This window comes from Crocodylus siamensis, chromosome 7 (genome assembly GCF_052110815.1).
Source record: "Crocodylus siamensis isolate JL-2025a chromosome 7, ASM5211081v1, whole genome shotgun sequence".
Lineage (NCBI taxonomy): Eukaryota > Metazoa > Chordata > Crocodylia > Crocodylidae > Crocodylus > Crocodylus siamensis.
In genome coordinates, this window is record NC_143401.1 from 83,750,922 (window position 1) to 83,773,544 (window position 22,623).

Here is a 22,623-nt window from a genome sequence, read left to right on the forward strand (position 1 = left end):
CCAACAATGCTGAAATTCCTCACTACTTTTTATACACTTTACTGCACTGTACAAGGAGCGTCTATCAGCAAGAGGGTTATCTTAAGAATCAACAACCTGAGGAACTGAGATGGGCAAGAGCCAAACATCACACGGACTCAAAGACTGGCCTCCTTCCACATGCTGAATAGTACTCTACTGCATAACAGGATCCACTAACTACCACTTGTAGAGCAACATACTATGGGATCTAAGGGGCTGGGTTGGGATGGGAGGAAGGGGACAGCAGAGAAAGGAGTCGGACTCCAACTTGAATTTGAAGTATTTAGACTGTTTTGCAAAATTTCAAAATAAAAGTTAATTAATGTATTTGGAGACTGAAAGTTTATGATTATTCCTTTTACAGAAAGGTAGGTGGAGTCCTATTAAGCACATTGCTTAACGTTGGTCAAAAATGGAAATTAAAAAAAAACAACCCTCCACTTCTGGAATTATATTCACAGCACAGTGCGAACTGGCAAAGGAATCAGACCTGAAATCTGTCCTCAGATGAAGGTGCATGACTCCTACAGCCTCTGATATCACTCATGAGTTTTCATTAAAGGAAGCATGTGGACTTTAGCAGATGAATCATGTTGCAACTTTAAAAAAAAATTACAGGTTTTCAACAAGTGTGTTATCATAAAGAACATTTCTAGGTTCGTGTGACGAACATCTTTCAGCAGGGACACTGCTCTGCCAGCTCTGTAACTGAAGGGAATCAATTATTTTATATAGCAGAGAAAAGTGAGAATAGTTGTCTTCGACTTTTTAGAGACTACAAAATTAAACTGTACGTCTTGATACTGATCTGCCTGCCATGTAAACATGTGCAAGCTGCCTACTCTCAGCCACACCGTGCTACCTTTATTCAGGTTGACTAGTATCTTACTACTTGTGTAGTCCAACTGACAATGAAGACATGATGAACTAAAACTCCCTCCTATAAAACGGAATGGCATTCAGTAATTGAAGAACAGCCTTAAACTCCTTTAACCTCCTCAGGTTAAGTGAGCTGCATAACATTTCAGAGTATTTATTACTATTACAATATATCCTGCACCAGATTCCATTCTGAAGCCAGGAGATAGCTTCCTGTTTTTATATTGGATTTATCGTGCCACTGATTCTTGTGCAAAATACTCACTGTTTTAAGTTAGCATTTAGAAGCAGTTTTATTACCCTAGAAATGTAAATTCTCTCTTCACCTTTGTCTCTGAAAACAGACATGAAATGCTATTGCCAGAGACAGTGAAATAAAAATGGTAAAGGCAAAACCTAGAATTATTATTATTCCAAAAGTAAGGATTCCTGACACCCATACCCCCCCAAACCTGTCTTCCATTGTTGATGGTGGTTTAGTGGCATTAGAAATCTTTTGAACAGGCAGAAGCAGCAGAAGATACCGACAAACGGCAGCATTAAAGCAGACTCTAGTTCCGAACTATTTCACAGTCAGTCTTCAGAAATCGGGTACCAGTGCAGATTTCCACATTTCACAAATTAAAGGATTTATGCTGGCAGTTCAGAATAGTTTACACTTATAACACAGTCTTGATCGTTTTTCTCATACAAAGGTATTCAAAATTAATTATTAACTTGTAATGAGTACAGATTAAGAATTAATTGATGTTAATTTACTTCTGTGCAACCAGGCCTGGCCTATGATTTTTTTTTCTGCAATAGAAATTTCAGGGCTCGCATCCACAACGTATTTGCCAAGAGTCTAGAGTAGTGATTTTCAACCAGGGTGATGGGGTGCTACAAGATCCTTTTAAGGGTACCCCAGGATGCAATCGCAATTTTAGCATTTTTAGATGTGCCAACACTTGCACATCATTCACAAGATAAACCCCGGTATTTCGAACAGGATTTCATAATGTCAGAACACCCTGACCTGCTATGATCTTTCTGACCTCTTTGCAACAGAAACAATGCTCTGTTATTTTTCCTTAGTCAAAAAACAAGTGAAAGCTAAGAGCTGGGATTTTCCTTACTGGCATCTTGAATTTAACAAGGGGTACAACTTGAGTCACGACTCAAGTCTGAAAAGGTTGAAAATCACTGGTCTAGAGAATAACGACCTCCTCGTACAATTTTAGGTTATGGTTCCTTTTCTGATGCTGATATCTTCCAGTATTGCTTTGATAGCAAACAGGAACAGGAATAGTCTCTTTCTGTCATTATTCATATTGGCAGTCTAAAGCTACACTGAAATTCCACAAATCCTAAAGAAAAGCACTTCATGTTCTTTCTAATTACTTCAATAAGTCCCCTTGCACATTCGATTTAATTTGTGTGTAGGAAAGTACTGATTTTCAGTTATGTACTATTTTATTACTTGACAGCATTTGTAACAGTTTAGGGCAGGGGTGGTCAAAATATGGCCTGTGGGCCAGATCTGACACTCCAGGCCATTCTATCTAGCCCACAAGGCTCCTAAACAAAAAAATTAAAAATATTTATCTGCCCCTGGCTGCTGTCAGATGACAGGAGCCAGGGGCACTAGGACCCAGGGGGGGAAGCTGCTGGAAGGAACCAGCAGCAGAAGTAACCAGCAGCTCCCCGCCCAGCCAAGAGCCCCTGCCTTAGCAGGAGCTTCCAGCCTCTGAGCCTAGGGCTGCTCCTTGCTTCCCTCCACCACAGAGGAAAATTCAAGTAAGAATGGAAGGAGGGAGGGAAGGATCACCAGTGCAGCAAGAGCCAACTGGCACCGCGCAGTTCCCAGCTGGCAATCATGTGGTGTTCCTGCTGTGTCACATGGTCCCAGCCCCGCAACCAGAACCGCATGGTGCCAGAGCTGCAGGTAGGGAGCGGCAGGAATGGGGTGGGGTCAGGGTGGGAAAGGGAAGTGGCAGCAGGGGGAGGCGTGGAGCCTGAGCTAAGGCTGGTGGCAGCAGGAGCAAGCTGGTAGCTGCAGAGATGGGCTGGCTCCTGCTGCATTCTGTGGTCATGGTGTTGCAAGCAGGAAAAGTATGCTGCTGGGACGTGCCCAGCTGTGCAGTGCCACACCGCTTGGTTCCCAACTGCAACGCTGGGACCACTGAATGCAGCAGGAGCCAGCCTGGCCCCATAGCTCTCAGCTTGCTCCTCCTGCTGCCACCTCTAACGCAGTGTGCCTGCAGCTCCCGCAATCACAGTGGGGGAAGCCCCATGGTGGAGCCCACTGCCTCCCCCACTCCATGCTGCACAAATTGCTAGACTGCCCCTAGTGGAGGGACCCCTGTCCCCCGCTCTCCTGCAGAGTCCAGTGGGGGCTTTCCTGTGGGAGTGCAGCAGCTTCAGGGGACTCCAGGTTCTTGACCACCTGAGCGATGGCGATCATTGCTTGCTGGAATTCACCATCCAGCGCAGGGTGTCAAGGGTCTGCAGCAAGGCAGTAGCTGAAGCCCTTGACTTCAAGAGGACCAACTTCAATGAGTTGAGGAGATTGGTAGGAGAGGCACTGGGGTCCTGGAGGGTAGGGGAACTGGGTGCCCAGGATGAGTGGTCGTTCCTTATGGAGACGATACTCAGAGCCCAAGGGGTGACAATCCCAATGAGAATCAAAGGGGGTAAGAGTGCTCAAAATTCCCCTGGCTCACCAATAGCATTCAGGAATGCCTGACTGCCAAAAAGGAGGCATACACCCAGTGGAAGGGGGAGGGGGGATATCACCAAAGAGGAGTATACCTCCATCGCTCAGGTCTGTAGTGGGGCTGTTAGGAAAGCTAAGGCAGATATGGAACTAGGGCTTGCATGAAGGATCAAGGACAACAGAAAGTCCTTTTTTTAAATACATAGGGAGTATGAAGAAGGCACCAGGTAATGTGGGGCCCCTGCAGGATATGCTAGGCAATCTGGTGGTTGCCCCAGAGGAAAAAGCAGACCTTTTTAACAATTTCTTTGCCTCCATTTTTTTGTGCAGAGACCAGGACTCCCACACTGAGATCCAGGAAGGACTCAGGCGAGACTCCAGCAGGCCTAGGGTCAGGGAGGACTAAGTTAGAGAACTTCTGGAGGGGCTGGACGTGTTCAAATCAGCAGGTCCAGATGCTCTCCACCCCAGGGTCTTGAGGGAATTGGCAGGGGTTATCGTGGGACCCCTGGCATGGCTTTACAAGCACTTGTGGTGCTCTAGCCAGGTGCCAGACAACTGGAAGAGGGCCAATGTGGTACCCATCTTCAAAAAAGGGAGGAGGGAGGACCCAGGCAACTATAGGCACATTAGTCTTATTTCGATCCCAGGGAAGGTCTTTGAGAAGATAATCAAGGAGCACATCTGTGAAGGGCCAGCAGCGGGGATGATGCTCAGAGGCAACCAGCATGGTTTCATTAGGGGCAGGTCCTGTCAGACCAACCTGATTGCCTTCTATGATCAGGTCACAAAATCATTGGACACAGGTGTTGCGGTAGATGTAGTCTTTCTGGACTTCAGGAAGGCCTTTGACATTGTCTCTTACCCTATTCTCATTAAAAAGCTAGGCGACTGGGGCATTGATGCCTACAGTCAGATGGATAACAAATTGGCTGAGGGGCCGCACTCAGAGAGTGGTGGAGGACAGGTCATATTTGACCTGGAGGGATGTGAGCAGTGGAGTCCCCCAGGGCTTGGTCCTTGGGCCCACATGGTTCAATTTCTTTATTAGAGACTTAGACAAGGGGTGAAAAGCACCCTGTTTAAATTCGTGGACAACACTAATATCTGGGCTGAGGTGGGCACGCTAGAAGGGAGGGAAAGGATACAGCTGGACCTGGACAGGTTACAGGGGTGGGCAAATGAGAATAGGATGGGATTCAATACTGACAAGTGCAAGGTGCTGCACTTGGGCAGTAAGAACTGGCAGCATACCTACAGACTGGGAACTCTCTTCTTGAAAGCACAGTGGCAGAAAGAGATCTTGGAGTCATTATCAATTCCAAGATGACCACGGGCCGCCAATGTGAGGACATAGTCAGTAGGGCTAACCACACGTTGTCCTGTATCCACAGATGTATCGCAAGCAGGGCCAAGGAGGTGATCCTCCCCCTCTATGTGACACTGGTCAGGCCGCAGTTGGAGTACTGCATCCAGTTCTGGGCACTGCACTACAGGAGGGATGTGGACAGCATTGAGAGGGTCCAAAGGAGAGCCACTCACATGACCCTATGAGGAGAGGCTACAGGTGAGCCTTCCTGTTCAGCCTTCACAAGAGAAGGCTGAGAGGAGACCTGGTGGCTGTCTATAAACTTGCTGGGGGGGACCAACGGGAAACGGGAGAGACCTTGTTCCCCCGAGCGCCTCCTGGAGTAACGAGGAATAATGGCCATAAGTTGACTGACAGTAGGTTCAGACTAGACATTAGAAGGCACTACTTCACAGTCAGGGCGGCTAAGATCTGGAACCAACTTCCAAGGGAAGTGGTGATGGCTTCTACCTTGGGGGTCTTTAAAAGGAGGCTTGACAATTACCTAGCTGGGGTCATGTAAGCCCAGGGCAGGGGGTCAGACTAGAAAATCTGCAAGGTCCCTTACAACCCTATGTCTATGAATTTATGACTAATAGTGTATTATTTGGGATTTTTTCTGGTTCTAAGACGGCAACCCCTCCCAAAAAGAGTATTTCTGGGAGGCAAGGGGAGGGACTTCTGGTGGCAAGGGTCAGGGGTTAGACGGCAGGATTTCCAGTCCCAATGTGGCAACTAGGGGCGGGGCTACCTATGAAGCCCCCAACAACTCACCTAAACTTGTCAAGCCACCCTTTGCCGAAGATAATTGCCCACCCCTGGTTTAGGGCTAAGTTGGCCTTTATACTCAGCCCTCTGTAACTGTGCTGTCCTGGAAGTGCTGCAGGAAGGAATCATGTAACCTTACATCAGGTGACAGTAATTTAGTATGTGTCCATAATAATAATAAAATTCCATCCTTTTCCATGCCAAACCAGTCTAGCACGTTGACTGCAATGTTTACTGGGTGGGGCCAATGCTCTTTCCCTCCCACTCAGTGAAGAGGGAAGTAGCTGGCACACAATCTCTCTTATCCCTACTCAACCATCTCAGGAAACCATCTATGGAAGTATATAAAAAGATAGCCCAGGCCATGAGGCGTCTCTTGATGCTCATCTTTGGAGAGCTATTTGCAGGTATTGCTCCTGTCATATACAGATTCTAGAATGGAATCTGTCTTAACAGATACCTGGTACTTGCTTTATGTAAAGATTTACAGATGTAATGCTTTGTGCAACTGCTAGAGCTGCATTCCCCTAACTTCCTCTGAATTTAGTGAGACCTGAAGGGATTCAGCACTTCACAGGATCAAATATACCTGTCCTTGGAGAAACAAAAAGTACAGAAATTCTTCCGGCCCTTTTATTTTGCTTCTGGCCCAAACGTAGATTTGCGCTGTCTAATCTGTACCTGGAGCTACAATATTCATGACTATTTTCTTAACTTTAAAAAGTCTCACAGGGCATACCTCCATGAGACATTTACTGTAGAGCTGACTAATTAGCTCCGCAGGAAAGTCTCAGTGTCTATACATACGGCCTTATTAGGCCACAGTAAACTAATAAACATGGTCGTAGGATAATACTTAACACAAGCGCTATCCTACAGCAGTGTCATTTTGTGCACTGCAATGCACACGTAGATGATGATGGGCTGGCCGGGGCATCAGGGAGCTTCAGTGTGGGGGCTGCCTACTCGCTAGCCCTACGCTGAAGTACCCTCATGCCCCACCCAGCCCCTCCACAGCACGCTGAACCAGATCGAAGTAGCCCTAGGCTAGCAGGATGCCTGCCAGGCCTGCTCTGACCTGGCTCAACTTGCTGTGGCCCTGGGTGCACATGTAAACATGGCACCCAGGAGCAATAAACTCTGGCATAAACTGCACCAGAGTTTATTCAATAGCATGTATAGATGTGCCCTTTGTTAATAAATCCAGTACTTCAGACAAAAATGTTAATGGGTCCTTGTTAGTAAGCTGTATCCACTCGTTTCAAAACTGGTTTATAGCCCTGGTAATATGAAATACTTTATATAATGAAAACTAGAAAACAATTAGACGGTTTATTTTTATATTAGAAATGAGTTATAGTTTCTTAAGTCAAGGAGCTGTTCACATATGAGATAGTCTGAATAAACCAGGACACACAGTGTACATGGTTATTAACTCACTACTGCTATGAAGTATACTGAATTCTTGTAAGGCAAGGAAAAAATAAGGAAGAAATACTCCCCTTCATACCTCAGCTATGTACTGAATGTCTCCCATCAGGAGGAGGCAGGATTAATGCATTGTCATATGGAGTTCCCTCACCCTCAGCTTGGTTTAAAATGGTTTCACCACTGCTGCAAAACTGGACACAGTGATTTGCAACTGAATGAATAAAATATATACAGTTACCTGAGCATTCATGAAGCAAAATACTGCTCAGTGAGTGCATCTACACATTAGCTTTACAGCAGAGCTGGCTAATTACCTCCACAGTAAAGCATCACGGTCTACACATGCACCCATATTAGGACACAGTAAATTAATTAACTCTGCTGTAGGACAGTACTGTCAGGGACAAGTACTATCCTACAGCAGAATAGCTGCATGCACCGAAACGCTCATGTAGACAATGACCAGGGCTGGCTGGGGGATGAGGGTGCTACAGTGTCGGGGCTTCCTGCCAGTTAGCCCCATACAGAAGCACCCTCATGTCCCAACCAGCCCCTCCTCAACATGTTGAGTTGAGTTGGAGAAGCTCCAGGCTGGCAGGCTGACCCCCAGGACCCTCTGCCAGCTTGGGCTGCACCAACCCAGCTCAAAATGCTGTGGTTCCAGGCACATATCTAAACACTGTGCCCCATTCTGGCAGGACCCGCACCAGAGTTTATTGCTACATGCTAATTGCATGCATAGATGCATCCAGTGTGGGCAAGGTTCGAAGAGTTAGGCGCAGAACTGCATCCAGCTCTATCCTTTTGTGCTTTTTTTTTATGTCTGCTTTTCATTTAATGAAAAACAGGTATTTTTCACCTCTTCCTGTTGGTAAAACTGGTCTTAATTGGTCTTCCTCCTGACTCAATAATAACAATATCCCGGGAGATTAAACACCTTGGCTTTCAGCCTCTGACTTCATAAGATCGGGAGATGATAATTGCCTTGTAAACAAGAAGTACCCTCAAGTTGTTACTGTATAACAAAAACAATATTTATTGACTTTGGCTTTACTGTCCTGCTAGAAAATTACAATAATCAAACCACACAGGTTTATTCTGCCTTCCTTCTAAATTCAAGTTGCTCATCTTAAAAATAAAGACCACAAGTGAAGTCCTGGACCCACTGAAGTCAGTGATGAACTATCCTTGATACCAGTAGACCAGGTTTCAACCTCAGTATCACACTAGCCTTAGGAAAAGACCACTCTGATAGGGTTCTTACAAAGATTAATGCATTTGTATTAATGTATTCAATTATAGCGACCAACATATCTTACAATATACCTTCTAAATGTGAGGTGGTGTTAATCTAGTTAACTAATATGGAGTATTCATATGCATAGGAGCCAACTTTTCGACGTCAGACACCTTAAAGATTTAAATAGGTGCTGAGTGGGATTTTCCAAAATGCCTACATAACTAACTTTGTATCATTGCTCACATCTACTTATGAATACTTTTTTCAATTTAAACAGTATTATCAGTATTGTAGCAGCCGGCTATACTGTACTACTGCTGCTGCTCTGCTGGTTTTTAAAACATGGTCTGTATTATTTCTCACATTATAATCTGATGCAGTTTTATGTGATTTTGAGCCTCATAACTGGAACCCAAAGAGCAGACAAGCTTGTTGTGGGTTTTGTCATGTGTTGTCAGATGAAAGCATATTTAGTTTACAATACTTCCAGCTGTCAAATGATCTATTAAATCTCTGGTACTTACAAACATGAGACGCGTAGGTATGTTGTCTGACTGTACCAAAGGATTTTTATAGAGCCAGATCTCTTCTGGCTGGATAACTCGATGGAATGGATCCAAAAACTCTGTAAAACTAAACATAACAATAAAAATATATTTTTCCCATTTTGAACATATAAACTGATAGACCTACATTTCAGATCCTGCCACCCATATCCATTTATTGTCTGCCATTTCACATCACTAGGGGTGCACCGATAAAGACTTTTTGGGACGATTCCAATAGCTGATTATTGACCAGCCATATTGGCCAATACCAGTCCGATTGACAATATTCAGCTGGCATCTTGGAGAACAGCGTCCAGCTGGTAAGTCTATTGGAGGGAAAGGGTGTGGGGGGGCAGGACAGGATGAGCAACAGCAGTGTGGAGAGGGGGGTTATGGCAAATTTTGGGGCGGCTCTAGCTCCTCTATAGTCTCCCCTCCCAGTGGTGCTGCCACCACCCGTCCTGCCCAAGCACACCCGGGGAGCACACAGTGGCAGCCCCATGCACAGATTTGGGGGGCACATGCACCCCATGGCACAGATTCAGGGAGCACATGCCCTCTATACCTCCCCCAGGGTGTGTGCAGCGTTGGAGCCACTCCCCCACACACACACCCCCCTAGGATGAGCTGCCAGCTATGTCCCATGCCCCACCCCAGTCAGGCAGCACCTACCTCTGCCCCGGCCCAGGCACAGACCCACTCTCTCCCTCACTGCAGATTCCTCGATCTGTCCCCCCGACACCCTTTCCTTCTCCCACGCCCCTTCCCCCTCACAGACTTACCAGCCAGACGCTGCTCTCCAAGCTGCTGAGCTGCACTCCTGGCCATGTGCATGCTGCAGCTGTGGGCATGCACACAGCATTTATCAGGGACATTATCAGTCATATCAGCCAAAAACGACCAATTGCCAGTAATGTCAATTTTCCTTTTATCAGTGCCAATACGATATGGACTGATGTATCGGTGTACCTCTCAACATCGCCACATCACTTTTATAGTATTAATATTGTAATAAATATACACTCAGCAAAATCATTCTGAACATGGTATATATTATATTGCTATAAGAATATGGGAAACTTCATTCAGGAGGAAGAACTGCCATGTCATACATACTTATTTTCTACAACAGAAAGTCATGGCTGGTAGATGCTGTGTACAAAAGAAGGTAAGTGCTAGCTGACTATTTATAGCATCCAGGCTTTCAAGTCCCAGTATCCAGAGTTTAAGGTTCAAAACCTAGGGTCCTATGATGAGTAGAGAGATAGAAAGATATAATTCCAGAAATACCTTCCACTGATAGAAAACACAAGATAACTTTTAAAGAACATGTTTTTCTAGAAGGTACTGGCTCCCAGCTCTAAAAGGAGCTATGAAATAGCTGTTTGCTTGGTTTGGTGGCAAACTAAAATACAAACAATCAAACAATCAGACAAGTAAAAAACAGCCAAAACCAAAATATTTCATTGCAAGTCAAAAAAATAAATGTTTAATCGGACCTAAACTGCATATTTTTGTTTGCAAGTTACCTGAAGTTCCATTTTTTCCTAATAACTGATTAAGTCACTAAATGGAAAATTCAATTATTTGCACAGCCAAACCCAGGAAAAAAATGTAGATGTAAGAGCTATAAGTCTGCTTTTCAGTTTTGAGACTTTTGGAAAAGACTTACAGAAGGTGTGAAAATAACCTCAGTATGAAAGTTCAAGTCATTACACTTGACTTTGGGGAAGCCAAAGACTACCAAGTAGTCTCAAGCCTTTTACAACCTGGCTGCAAAAAAAAGAGGGGTATCACAGTCAGCAGTTATTAAAAATTAAATATAGTGTTGCAATTTTGTTTGCAAAGTTAAGTAAAAAGAATCATGACTTAACCACACTGCAAATACATGTTACGACATAAATTAAACATTTTTTAAAAGGTACAAAATAATGCAAAGTACAACATTATGCAGAGAAAACAAATGCTAAGTAATGTTAACATCCTTTGGTTCTAGTGGGAAAACATAACTCTGAATTTTATGTTCATTATGTGCTCAGTATCTTTTTAATCTTCTAAAGATGGAGTAATTTTTGTCTCAGCACAGAACCTGCTACTACTATTATTATTTTATTTAGTAATATCATCTTACAGCCACATAGCTGGTTAAATATGATTAGGGAAATGTTGCTTCCTTTTAACTCTGTTCTCTCCTGATTCTATCAAATACGGTCAAGTATTACACTGGAATATAATGAACAAAAAGGAAAGCAATTATCTGAAATGAAGTGAGAATTGATTCAAAATAATCTCTAAGGAAAAAAGGATGGAGAGATAGCAATACAGAAATAGTAAGAGGAAAAAGACCATCCCAGAAAAATCACTTGTTTGTATAAAAAGAGCTCACTGCCAATTAAAATTTCATGCCAGGGTAACTAAAGAGACCAATTCACTTCCTTTTGAAGAATCAGTAGCGAGCTGCTTGCTCTGAGAATTCACCAGCTTTCAATTAAATTTCCTATATGACCTATTAAACAATCATGGGAATATACTGATTTCTAGGTTGCCTGACTGTGATTGATGTGCCTTTGTCCAATTTGAAAGTGCAGCCTATTATTATTAATAAGCCAGAAAAAGGAAGTTTTAAATGGCTGTACGTATTAGTGACAGATTCAGGTGCTAAATAAAGAAAAAAGGTTTTTGAACACATTGTATCTGGCACTTGATTTCTTTCCTTGAATAAAGTATAAGAAAGTGTATGTAGCCTTTACTTTGCTGTTGTCGGGTCTTCCTTTCTGTATTTTTAGATGTTTGAGAAAGCATAACATTTGTTAATAGCATTAGAAAACAAGCATTTTATGCAAGAGTAATAACCTAATGTAATTCCTTAAACCATTAACTTCCATTAACTCCTGTGGGCTTTATTTCAGGCCTGTAAGGGGTAATTTTCTAAGAAGTAAAGTTAGGTGCTTAAATTGTGTTAAAATTCAATGCGAATGTTGATGCTCCTTTGAAAATCTAAGCTTTAGTGCCTCCTGTCAAAATCCTAAATAAAAATGATCTGATTTTCAGTGGCACTGACATCTTACCACTTTGTCTAACTTCAGTATCATCAAAGGACACTTGTCCTTGTTGTCACCTTTTCCTTGATATGAAGATGACAGTCTTTTGGTAAAGACAGGTCATTGGTGCACCTAGAGATGACTGAAGAGGCCCAATCTGAGATATGCACATATCCTGGTAATGTCAGGTTATAGATCTTTCCCTTTGTCTTTCTCACCTACTCATCTCCTTGGTGAGGTAATTTGGTCGAAACGGTCTGTGCTTTGCCATGCTTCATACTACAGGGGACAATTCAGTGCTCAAGTCTCCCAAGCATAGATGTTAACAGGGTATTTCTTCAGATTGGCCTTCAAGATGTCCTTGAATCTCTTCTTTTGTCCGTCTCTAAAGCAGCGACCATTGGCAAGTTGGGAATACAGGACCAATTGCAGGAGTCAGTTGTCAAGCATCCTTATGACATATCCTGTCCAATGGAGCTGGTGCCATATAAAAATGGCTTCAATGCCAGTGGTGTTTACTTGAGCCAGAAAACTGGCATTCATTCTTCTGGCCTTCCAAATAATATGGAGAATTTGCTGAAGACATCACTGATGGTCCCATTTCAAGGCTTTCAGGTGTTCCTGGTCCAGGTTTCACACCCATACAACAGCTTAGGGATGACAACAGCCTAAAGACAAGATGCTACACATTTTAAAACTATAGCTATTTGTAGACAGTTGGCTAATTACGGATCTAAGAGACTAAAACTGAGAGCCTAGGTCAGAAAACTTTGCCTTAAAGATTTCTGCCAGCATGAGCCATTCATAAGGATTGAATTAACCAAGTTTCTCCCGCCATATCTCTACGCTACCCACAAGCAGTTTAGGAATCCAAATTCATTTCAAATACCACCATTGTTCTGAGCTCTCCCACATAAGGGCCGGGGTTTTTTAGGATATACACAAGGCATTACCCACTTGCCATCATGATTTTAAAAGGAACTGGTGACCTAGGAAAGAGAGAGTGGAGAAGATACAACTATAATTGTGAACATGGCAGGACAGTGATAGCTGCAAAATCCACTACCCCCTCTAACAATCCACTTCCCCAACTAATCAAGCATCACAGAGGAATGGAGGTTTGTCAGAATACTTACCTGCAAGAAAATAATTTGTCAGATTATTTCTTGTGAATGAATCATATGAAGAATTTACACACTTTGCTTCTGTTCCCCAATTTTCCAGGACCAGTTAGAAAGTTATGGAAATGTGCAGCTTAGGGGACTGACTTCAGGGGATCATTGATTACATACCATATTCCAAGAGTGGGGCAAAGTTTGCCTTGTCCAGGATTAGTAACCATATTTGCTATCTGTCATTCCATCCCATGATTGGTCACTTGGGATACCATTTACACAAGTGCCAAACTCACTCAAGAAAGTGGGTCCCACAAAAGACATGTTCTTAAGTCACTTAGGTGCTTTTGAGAATTCTGTCCATGTTATTTTGGTTTAAAGAATCTAAGCATTACAAACAAGAAGTCTCTATTTGTGAATTACCTGCAAACTGCTTCAGCATTTTAGAAATGTACTTATTGATGACATCTGCATTTAATTTGATTAATATAAACTTCCTAGCTATCAACTGCCTCTGCTCTAGTAGCTCCTTGACAACTCTGAAAAATGCATTTTAGCATCTTCAACTGGCAGTTACAGAGCCAAAGCTAACAACACACGCAAAATTAATATAGCAAAAATTCAAAAATAATAGTCCAAATCTTCCTGGGACTTTGAAAAAAGGTTTTGCAAGCTGGCCAGGGGGGAAACTGGGAATGCTTCCAGAATGAAAACATTTGCAAATATTTACTCCTGCTAGGACTGGCAATGGCTCAGCTTTGCATGAATATTACTGGAAATAAAACCTCACTCCCCAAAATGTTTGTGAATCTGGATCAGAACCCACGTGACACTGAGTGCTCTCAATCATTATTAGAGGCAACTAGCTTTGTGAAGAGTCAGGTCTTTTGTGAAACTGTTGTACTTACCCAGCTGTAATGGTGCCGTGTTCAAGGGAGCGATTTCAGTGTGGGGTTGGGTGGCTAGCAGGTGAAAAGGTGGGTGGCGAGTGGTGTCAAAAGGCAGGACACAAGCAAAATGACTAACCCTAAAGGTGGAGGAATACAAGAGAAGAGAAATGGAGGGAGGAAAAAAAGAGAAGAAAAGAAGAAGTGGCTGGTGAGGTAAGAAAGCATGGAAAGGCAGGAAAAAGAATACCAAAGAGCAGCAAAGAAAACCAGTGCTCTCCGGTGTCAATGACAGTGAGACAGGCAGCCAGAAAAATCTTTGCACAAAAAGACATCTGAGGTGGCAGAAGGAACAGACAGGGGTTAAGGTAGAGTAATTTAAAACCACTAGACTGAATAAGAAAAATATTCAAATGGAAAGTGGGTGGTACAGAGGATTGGCAATGATAGAAATCATAGAGAAGTAGGGTTAGAAGGGACCTTGATAGATAATCTAGCCCAACCCCTGAGGCAGGATCATCCCTATCCAACCCCTCCTATACAATCCATAATCTAACCTCTTAGCAAAACCACTGTCAACACTGACACAACACACGACATACCACCATAACAGGTAAAGCAAAAGGACCACGGCAGCTAATATCCTGCTTCTGCAAAAGGTTGTTAACGTATGCTCAAGAGATCTGCGGCAGAGGGGGCCCCCAGTACAGAGGAAGCTAAGAAATGAAAGAGGCTGTATAGTGTTTGATAAACCATGTGAAATGAATCTGGTGATCTTAGTCTAGCAAATGGTAAGTCAATGGACACCAACCCATCCCACGAAAAGGATGTTACCACTTGCCATTCTGTGCTGACAGACGTAACGCCTTCCCACACAACAACTGAAAGAGCATGACATTAAGAGGAGCAAACACAGATTCTCTCTCAGCTTCAGAAGCCAAAACAGAAGGAACCTTTTTTGGGAATAATGCCGCCATACGCCAAACTACTGACCTTAGTTGCCTTGACTCCATATTTTGAGATCTAGGGCATTTGTACATGCCACAAAATTGGCCTTTAAAGCATCTTAAATGCCCTTTTGCCCTGCTTTAATGGCGCTGCTGTTTGCACACTTGGTGGTGTAGTCCGCTTTAAATGACTTTGGTACACAGCAAGATAAAAAGCTTCCAAGGTGTTTTAGTTCACTACCTAAGAAAGTGCAACAGTGCACGGGGCCCTGGAAGTTGATGTACTTGGGGCTTGGTGGGCCCCATGCAGCTGAGGGGCTGTAGGCTCCACTAAAAGGGAAAAAAATAGGGTTAGCCTGAATTTTTTTTCTCCCTGGAACCTGCCTACCTGAGCTGTGTGGTGGCCCGGTGCCTCCCTCCACGGCTGTGGGGGGGCTGGTGCACCCCCCAGGACTGCCCAGGCCGGGTGCCAGCAGGCAGTTGCCACCTGAATGACCCCACACAGCTCAGGGACTGCTCGGCCCACCGGCAGCTAGCCCCCCTTCCCCCCACCTTCGAAGAGGCAGTAAGGATTGGGCCCCCACCCTTGTGTACATGCCACGCAAATTTGGTTCAGTTTAATTCTCTCTAAATTGAAGAGGTGTTTTTAAAAAAAACCCAGTTTCAATTTAGGGAGAACTAAACCAAATTAAACCCCTGTGGCACTTATAAGCAGCCCTAGTGTCTGGAAATAGTAGTGTTGCAAACGGACTACAAAGCGGCATCTATATCACAAAAAATATGCCAGCAACACAGTATTACTTAGTAGAAAGGCAAAGACCCTTTATGAGCGCATACAGAATTACCAGTCTAGTAGCATTAATAGTATTATGAGAAGAAAAGATAGGTTGCAAAAGAAAAGTTAAGGATTTGGCCGAACTCAAGGAATTGCCAGACAGTAACTGGGCTCTTAGACAGTCAAGATATAAACACAGCAGAAAGGGCACAAAAGGATTTGTCTCTGGGAACCTGAGGAGGCCAGATAAAATATAAGAGGCGTGTGATCTTGAACCCAGGACGTACAAGGCTTTATGTTCTCATTCTGATAGCCTTTATTTTGTGACGAGGACTAAACTGAAATGTTCAGATTCCTCCTCTCCTAGGATGCGAGCAGTGGCTGTACTTAGTGGCCTGCTAAAAATGCTGAGAGAAAAAAAAAAAAGGAAAATGGAGCCATGTGAAAATCAAGATGCTGTTCTGAAATTTAAAAGGGCCCACCAAACAGGGAAAAAAAAGCTCAGTTAGGCTCCGGAGCGGTGAGAGATACGTGGGTGAAGCCCGCTGCGCCCCCACTCCCCCGAAGCCCCCCAGACACCCCCTCAGCAGCCGCCGAACCCCCTGCCGACCCCCAGCACAGCCGGAGGTGAGCGGGCTCGTGGTGGGAAGGGGTTAACTCCTCGCTCCCTGGGAGGAGGCCGCTGCCTGGTGCCCGGCCGGGCCAAGCCCCTGCCCAGGCCCCTACTTGGCCCAGCCCCCCAGGGAGCCCCACGACCGGAGCCGCGCGAACAGGCTGCGTAAACAGGCGCTCAAGTTAGCGCGGAGTTCGCGCAAGAGAGGGCGCGGGAGGGCACGAGACCCTGCCTGCGACCCCCCGCAGCCATAGCCAGCCCCAGCCGTAGCCAGCCTACCAGAGGCATGACACAGATGGGCACGCGCCGCACCCCGAGGGTCCCCTCGGGCTCTACAGCCCCCCCATCGGGCACCTCAGAGACGGCCACCCAAACGGAGCCCATGGTCCCGGGCTCCACTCAGACGGAGCCCCTGACTCTTGGCTGCGGGGGCTGCCTGTCCCTTTTTCAGGCTCTGGGGCCCGGGAGCATGGCCACCTCCCCTTGCGGGGTCTGCTCCCTACTGAGGTCTCTGGCGTGCCAGCTGGAGGAGCTCCAGGCCACAGTCCAGAGACTGCGTGCCATCAGGGACTGTGAGCAGGAGATGGACTCCTACTCTCAGGAACTTCTCCCCCGGGAGCCGCAAGGTAGAGCACTGTCTCCCTCCAGGACTAAGGAGGACTCTGGGACCTCCCGCTCTGCCCAGTCAGGGGCATGGACCAAGGTGGTCAAGGGCCCCAAGGCCCGCCGCACCAAGGCCCCTGCCCCGCCGGAGCTTAGCAACAGGTTCGCACCTCTTGTGGCCCCAGCAGAGCCTGCTCAGTTGCCAGCTCCCGCAGGCAACCCAGGCTCAACCACAGCTACTGCCCCCGCTCTCCCCAAGACAAAACGAAAGGTGTTTGTTGTGGGAGACTCCATCCTGAGGGGACTGAGCGGGCAATCTGCCGCCCCGACCCCTTAGCCCAGGAAGTCTGCTGCTTCCCGGGGGCCCGCATCCGAGACATTGCGGAGAGGATCCCACAGCTCCTCCGGCCCACAGACCACTATCCCATGCTCCTTATTCACGTGGGCACCAATGACATAGCTCGGAGCACCCCCAGCCAGGTCATGAGGCACTACAGGGATTTGGGAGCAGGGCTTAGGGCTCTGGTAGCTCAGGTGGTGTTTTCGTCGATCCTCCCAGTCTCGGGCTATGGGCTGAGGAGGGAGAGGAGGATCCACGCAGTCAACCAAAGACTGCGGCGCTGGTGTCATCGGGAAGGCTTTGGCTTCCATGACCACAGCCCGCTCTTTGGCGAGAGAGGCAGCGAGCTGCTGGGAAGTGATGGCCTCCACCTCTCTCCCCTGGGGAGGAGGCTCTTCTCAGCCAGGCTGGCTGACCTGATCCACCAGGCTTTAAACTAAACCCACTGGGGGATGGGGGGACTACCACCACTGCTGGCCCGCTGAGGAACCCTTGCAAAGCCAGCACACCAAGGCACTCAAGGGAGCCCACCCCTGCCCCAGCCCTGGCACAATCTGTGGGCAAGGCAAGAGCCCCCAAGGGCACACTTGCCTGCCTGTACACTAATGCCAGGAGCCTGGGCAACAAGCAGGAGGAGCTCATCTTCCTGCTCAGTGCAAAGAATTATGACGTCATTGGGATAACGGCGACCTGGTGGGACTCCACCCATGACTGGACCACGGGTATAGAGGGCTATACCCTGTACAGGAGGGATCGTGTTGACAAAAGGGGCAGTGGTGTAGCTCTCTATGTGAAGGAAAGCTACATGTCCCTGCAAGCTGATGTTGGTGACCAGCATGGACAGCTAGAGACCCTCTGGGTAAAAATTTGTGGGGAATACGGCACAGGGGACACAACGGTAGGAGTCTACTACAGACCTCCCACTCAAAGTCCCGAGCTTAACCAGGAGTTCGCCCGGGAACTGACTGAGGCCGCTTGCTCCAGGACCTTGGTTGTCATGGGGGACTTCAATTACCCGGACATCTCATGCGAAGATCACTCAGCAAAATCCGAGCGGTCGCAAAGCTTTCTCTCATGCGTGGATGACCTCTACCTGACTCAAGAAGTCTATGGGCCAACGAGAGGCAAAGCGCTGCTCGACCTGGTACTGGCTACAGGGCACGACCTAACTGGCGACCTAGTGATCGATGGGAAGCTGGGTGACAGCGACCACGAGCTGATCACCTTCACCATCCGCCGTAAAGCTGGCAAGTCAGTCAGCAACACAGAAGTCCTTGACTTCAGAAAAGCCGACTTTGACAAGCTCAAGAGGCTAGTCAGTCAGGCCCTCAGGGACCATGACCCCAGGGAGAGGGGAGTTCAAGAAGAGTGGTTGCTTCTCAAGGAAGTGATCCTCAATGCACAAGCTAAATCTATTCCAACACGGAGGAAAGGCAGCAAGAAGGCACAGCAGCCTCCTGGCTCTCCAGGGACCTAGTGGACCTCCTGGGGCTAAAAAGGAAAGCCTACAAAGGATGGAGGACGGGATTCACCTCCAAGGAGGATTATTATGCGCTGGTCCGGTCCTGCAGGGAGCAAACCAGGAAAGCCAAGGCTGCAACTGAACTCCAACTAGCTTCAAGCATCAAGGACAACAAAAAGTCCTTTTTCAGATATGTGGGGAGCCGGAAGAAAAGCAAGGGCAATGTTGGACCCCTGCTAAACCAGATGGGGCAACTGACAACTGACGCCCAGGAAAAAGCCAACCTATTAAATAGGTACTTTGCATCAGTCTTTCATCAGTCCCATGCGACGCCCATGCCTGCTATGGGACAGGGAGATCCGGGTGATGGGGATCCCCTACTCTCCATAAATGCTGACCTCATGAAGGAACATCTTGAGAAGCTGGATACCTTCAAGTCAGCCGGCCCTGACAATCTGCACCCCAGGGTACTCAAGGAGCTGGCGAGCGTCATAGCCCAGCCCCTGGCACGGATCTTTGAAAACTCCTGGCGCTCTGGTGTAGTGCCCGAAGACTGGAAGACGACCAATGTGGTGCCGATCTTCAAGAAAGGGAGGAGAGTGGATCCGGCTAACTACAGGCCCATTAGCCTGACTTCTATCCCAGGGAAGATCTTAGAAAAGTTTATTAAGGAGGCCATCCTTGATGGACTGGCCCAGGCTAACATCCTAAGGGATAGCCAGCACGGGTTTGTTGCGGGTAGGTCTTGTTTGACCAATCTCATTTCCTTCTATGACCAGGTGACCTATCACCTGGACGAGGGAGAAGAGATTGATGTCATATATCTTGACTTCAAAAAAGCTTTTGATCTCGTATCCCATGATCACCTCTTGGCCAAACTGCCCAGTTGTGGCCTTGGCTCCACCATGATCCGCTGGCTGGGAAATTGGCTCCGTGGTCAGACCCAGAGGGTTGTGATTGATGGCAGTCACTCATTGTGGTGCCCTGTGACCAGTGGGGTCCCTCAAGGCTCTGGCCTGGGACCCATACTGTTCAACATCTTCATTAATGATGTGGACGTTGGAGTCAGGAGTGGACTGGTCAAGTTTGCTGATGACACCAAACTTTGGGGCAAAGCATCCACACCAGAGGACAGGCAGGTGATCCAGGCTGACCTGGACAAGCTCAGCAAATGGGCAGACAAGAACCTGATGGTGTTTAACACCAAAAAATGCAAGGTTCTCCACCTTGGGAGGAAAACCCTGCAGCACCCTTATAGGCTCGGCAGCACTACGCTGGCTAGCACTACAGAAGAAAGAGACTTGGGGGTCATCATTGACCACAAGATGAACATGAGCCTGCAATGCGATGCTGCGGCTAATAAAGCGACCAAAACGCTGGCTTGCATCCATAGATGCTTCTCGAGCAAATCCCAGGACGTCATTCTCCCCTTGTACTCGGCCTTGGTGAGGCCGCAGCTGGAGTACTGCATCCAGTTTTCGGCTCCACAGTTCAAAAAGGATGTGGAGAAGCTTGAGAGAGTCCAGAGGAGAGCCATGCGCATGATCAGAGGTCAGGAAAACAGATCTTACGACGACAGGCTGAGAGACATGGGACTCTTTAGCCTGGAAAAGTGCAGGCTCAGGGGTGATCTGATGGCCACCTATAAGTTTATCAGGGGTGACCACCGGGATCTGGGGGAACGTTTGTTCACCAGAGCGCCCCAAGGGATGACGAGGTCGAACGGTCACAAACTCCTGCAAGACCGTTTCAGGCTAGACATAAGGAAGAATTTCTTTACTGTCCGAGCCCCCGAGGTCTAGAACAGCCTGCCAGCGGAGGTGGTTCAAGCACCTACATTGAACACCTTCAAGAGCAAATTGGATGCTTATCTTGCTGGGATCCTATGACCCCAGCTGACTTCCTGCCCTTTGGGCAGGGGGCTGGACTCGATGATCTCCCGAGGTCCCTTCCAGCCCTAATGTCCATGAAATCTATGAAATTACCAATGGATCTTTCAGGGCAATTAGCAAGAGCCTACATCTCTGCTTTCAAAAGCACTGCCCCTGGGCAAGTGGGTCTGAGTTTGAACTGGCTTTATATAATCATTCCCTTAATGCCTAATGTAGGTAAGGTAGGGAAAGAGCCAAAATCATTGAAAGCCTTAAATCCTACATAAAACAATAATGAGGCTGGTCAAAAGGAAAGGAAGGAACATAACTTGGATTGATTTCAGTTAAAATAAAACTTATTTGTTCACTTTGTAATAACAATTTACCTCTCTCTAATATTATGAAGACCTCTCAGCTTCACCTAACCTATCTTGCTGGCAAAGACTACCAGAATATTGTTACAATTTTTACCTCTATTTCTCGGAATACCTTTACAGCCACCAAGGAATTCATTACTTGAATGTAATAATAAAAGCATTTAAGGCCAATCATTCCTCTTTCACTGCTGTGCAAACTCTGGCCCTGACCCTACATTCAGGGGGGCAAAACAGACAAGACTGAAGTTGATGTAGCTCTACACAGGTTGATCAAATTATGGGGATAAAAGGCACTTACACACACGTACACATGCCCACGCACAGTAATTCTCACGCCGCTGTAATGCAACAGCTGTTTTGTACAGAGGTCAGGTGCAGACAAATCACAGGATATAGTAACTATGAAGAAATGAAAATCTTGGCTGGAGATGCCAGGACAAATTTTTACTTCTGAAACAAGTGGCAATATCTCTAATGTTCTGGCAGAGCAGAAAGGACCTTATGTGGCTGAACTGTAACAAAGTCTACTTATTTGCAACATAAGGGATGAGTTGACAGAATTTGAATTTGAGGCTCAAATTAATTATCCCTCCCACCTGCAATGTATAGCTCCCTACACCCTCCAAAACAGTAATGCAAAAGTTAATGTAACCTGCACACACCTGCCTGTTGAATAACTTATTGTCATGACAAAAATCTAACAACATGCTATCATTTTTTCCATTCGTTTAACACCAATGGCGGAAACAAGTCTTTTCAGCTGCTTTGGGAAGCTCTGTAAATAAAGACCAAGTATTAAACGCCTAAGATGGACTGTGGCTGGAATGCAAAACTGACTTAACAGGGCGGATGCAGATAGTTGGGGCAGCAGGTAAGCTGAGATAAGAAATGATGCCTGTGGTTTATCATTGCCATTCTGCTAACCACATGGAAGCAGGAGGAATTCTATTAAACCTGCTCGAACGCTGCTGACCAGTTGTGCTCGTGAGATAAGCTGGCTTTGTAGTAACACAAAGGTTATAAGGAGGGAGGTCTGTCCCTAGTTAGATTTTTTTTTCCTTGTGCAGTCAGTTTGGATAGTCATAATTCCTTAGCTGGAAGAACAGGAAGGAATTATATTTTGGTAGTGCAATGAAACGGCTAAGGCATTGTTATTACTGCTGATGGCCCATAATCTCATTACAGGAAAGTTGATACGTATTCATAAATTTAATTCATTTAATTTTTTAGTTTGTTAGCAAAAATAGAGCTTAGTTTAAATGACTAAAGCACAGGACTCAGGCTCCTCTGCTGCCGCTGCCACTGATATTCAGTGTACCCTTGAGCAATTACTTAAGGCAACAATGTCAATTCCTGGTGCATAAAACAAAGCATCTCAGTTTGGTTTATGTGCAAGCAGGCTAGCATTTGACTATAAAATTGTTGGCCTCAACTGCCACATCCTGCTGTTTCCCCACCAGCAGAAGGGGCAGACCGTTATATCTATCGTATAACAAGGATGCTGAGAGGACTCAGTAATGTTTCTCAAGTACGCTGGGATTCTCTGCTTGAAGATTATTTTTATTATAGCCACTCATGTTATAGCTACACTAAAACAAGTGGGTTAAATAAATATAATAGTTTCCATTCGTACCAAAAGGAAATAAAATAGCAGCTGTATCA

The 22,623-nt window shown here is 46.0% G+C and overlaps 1 protein-coding gene across 2 annotated transcripts in view; it reads right to left on the bottom strand.

Moving 5' to 3' along the window:
* PLPP4 (phospholipid phosphatase 4) overlaps positions 1–22,623 on the bottom strand; it is a 113,487-nt gene that overhangs the window by 65,766 nt on the left and 25,098 nt on the right. The window contains exons 1-2 of one of the 2 annotated variants that reach the window (XM_090058243.1): positions 8,907–9,015; positions 7,222–7,353 (exon numbers count right to left, since the gene is read on the bottom strand). In XM_090058243.1, the coding sequence (XP_089914369.1) occupies positions 7,222–7,248 (27 nt within the window). In that variant the 5' untranslated portion in view covers positions 7,249–7,353; positions 8,907–9,015. Of the gene's footprint in view, positions 1–7,221; positions 7,354–8,906; positions 9,016–22,623 lie in introns of those variants that run through there. The other variant, XM_090058242.1, reaches the window with a different exon arrangement.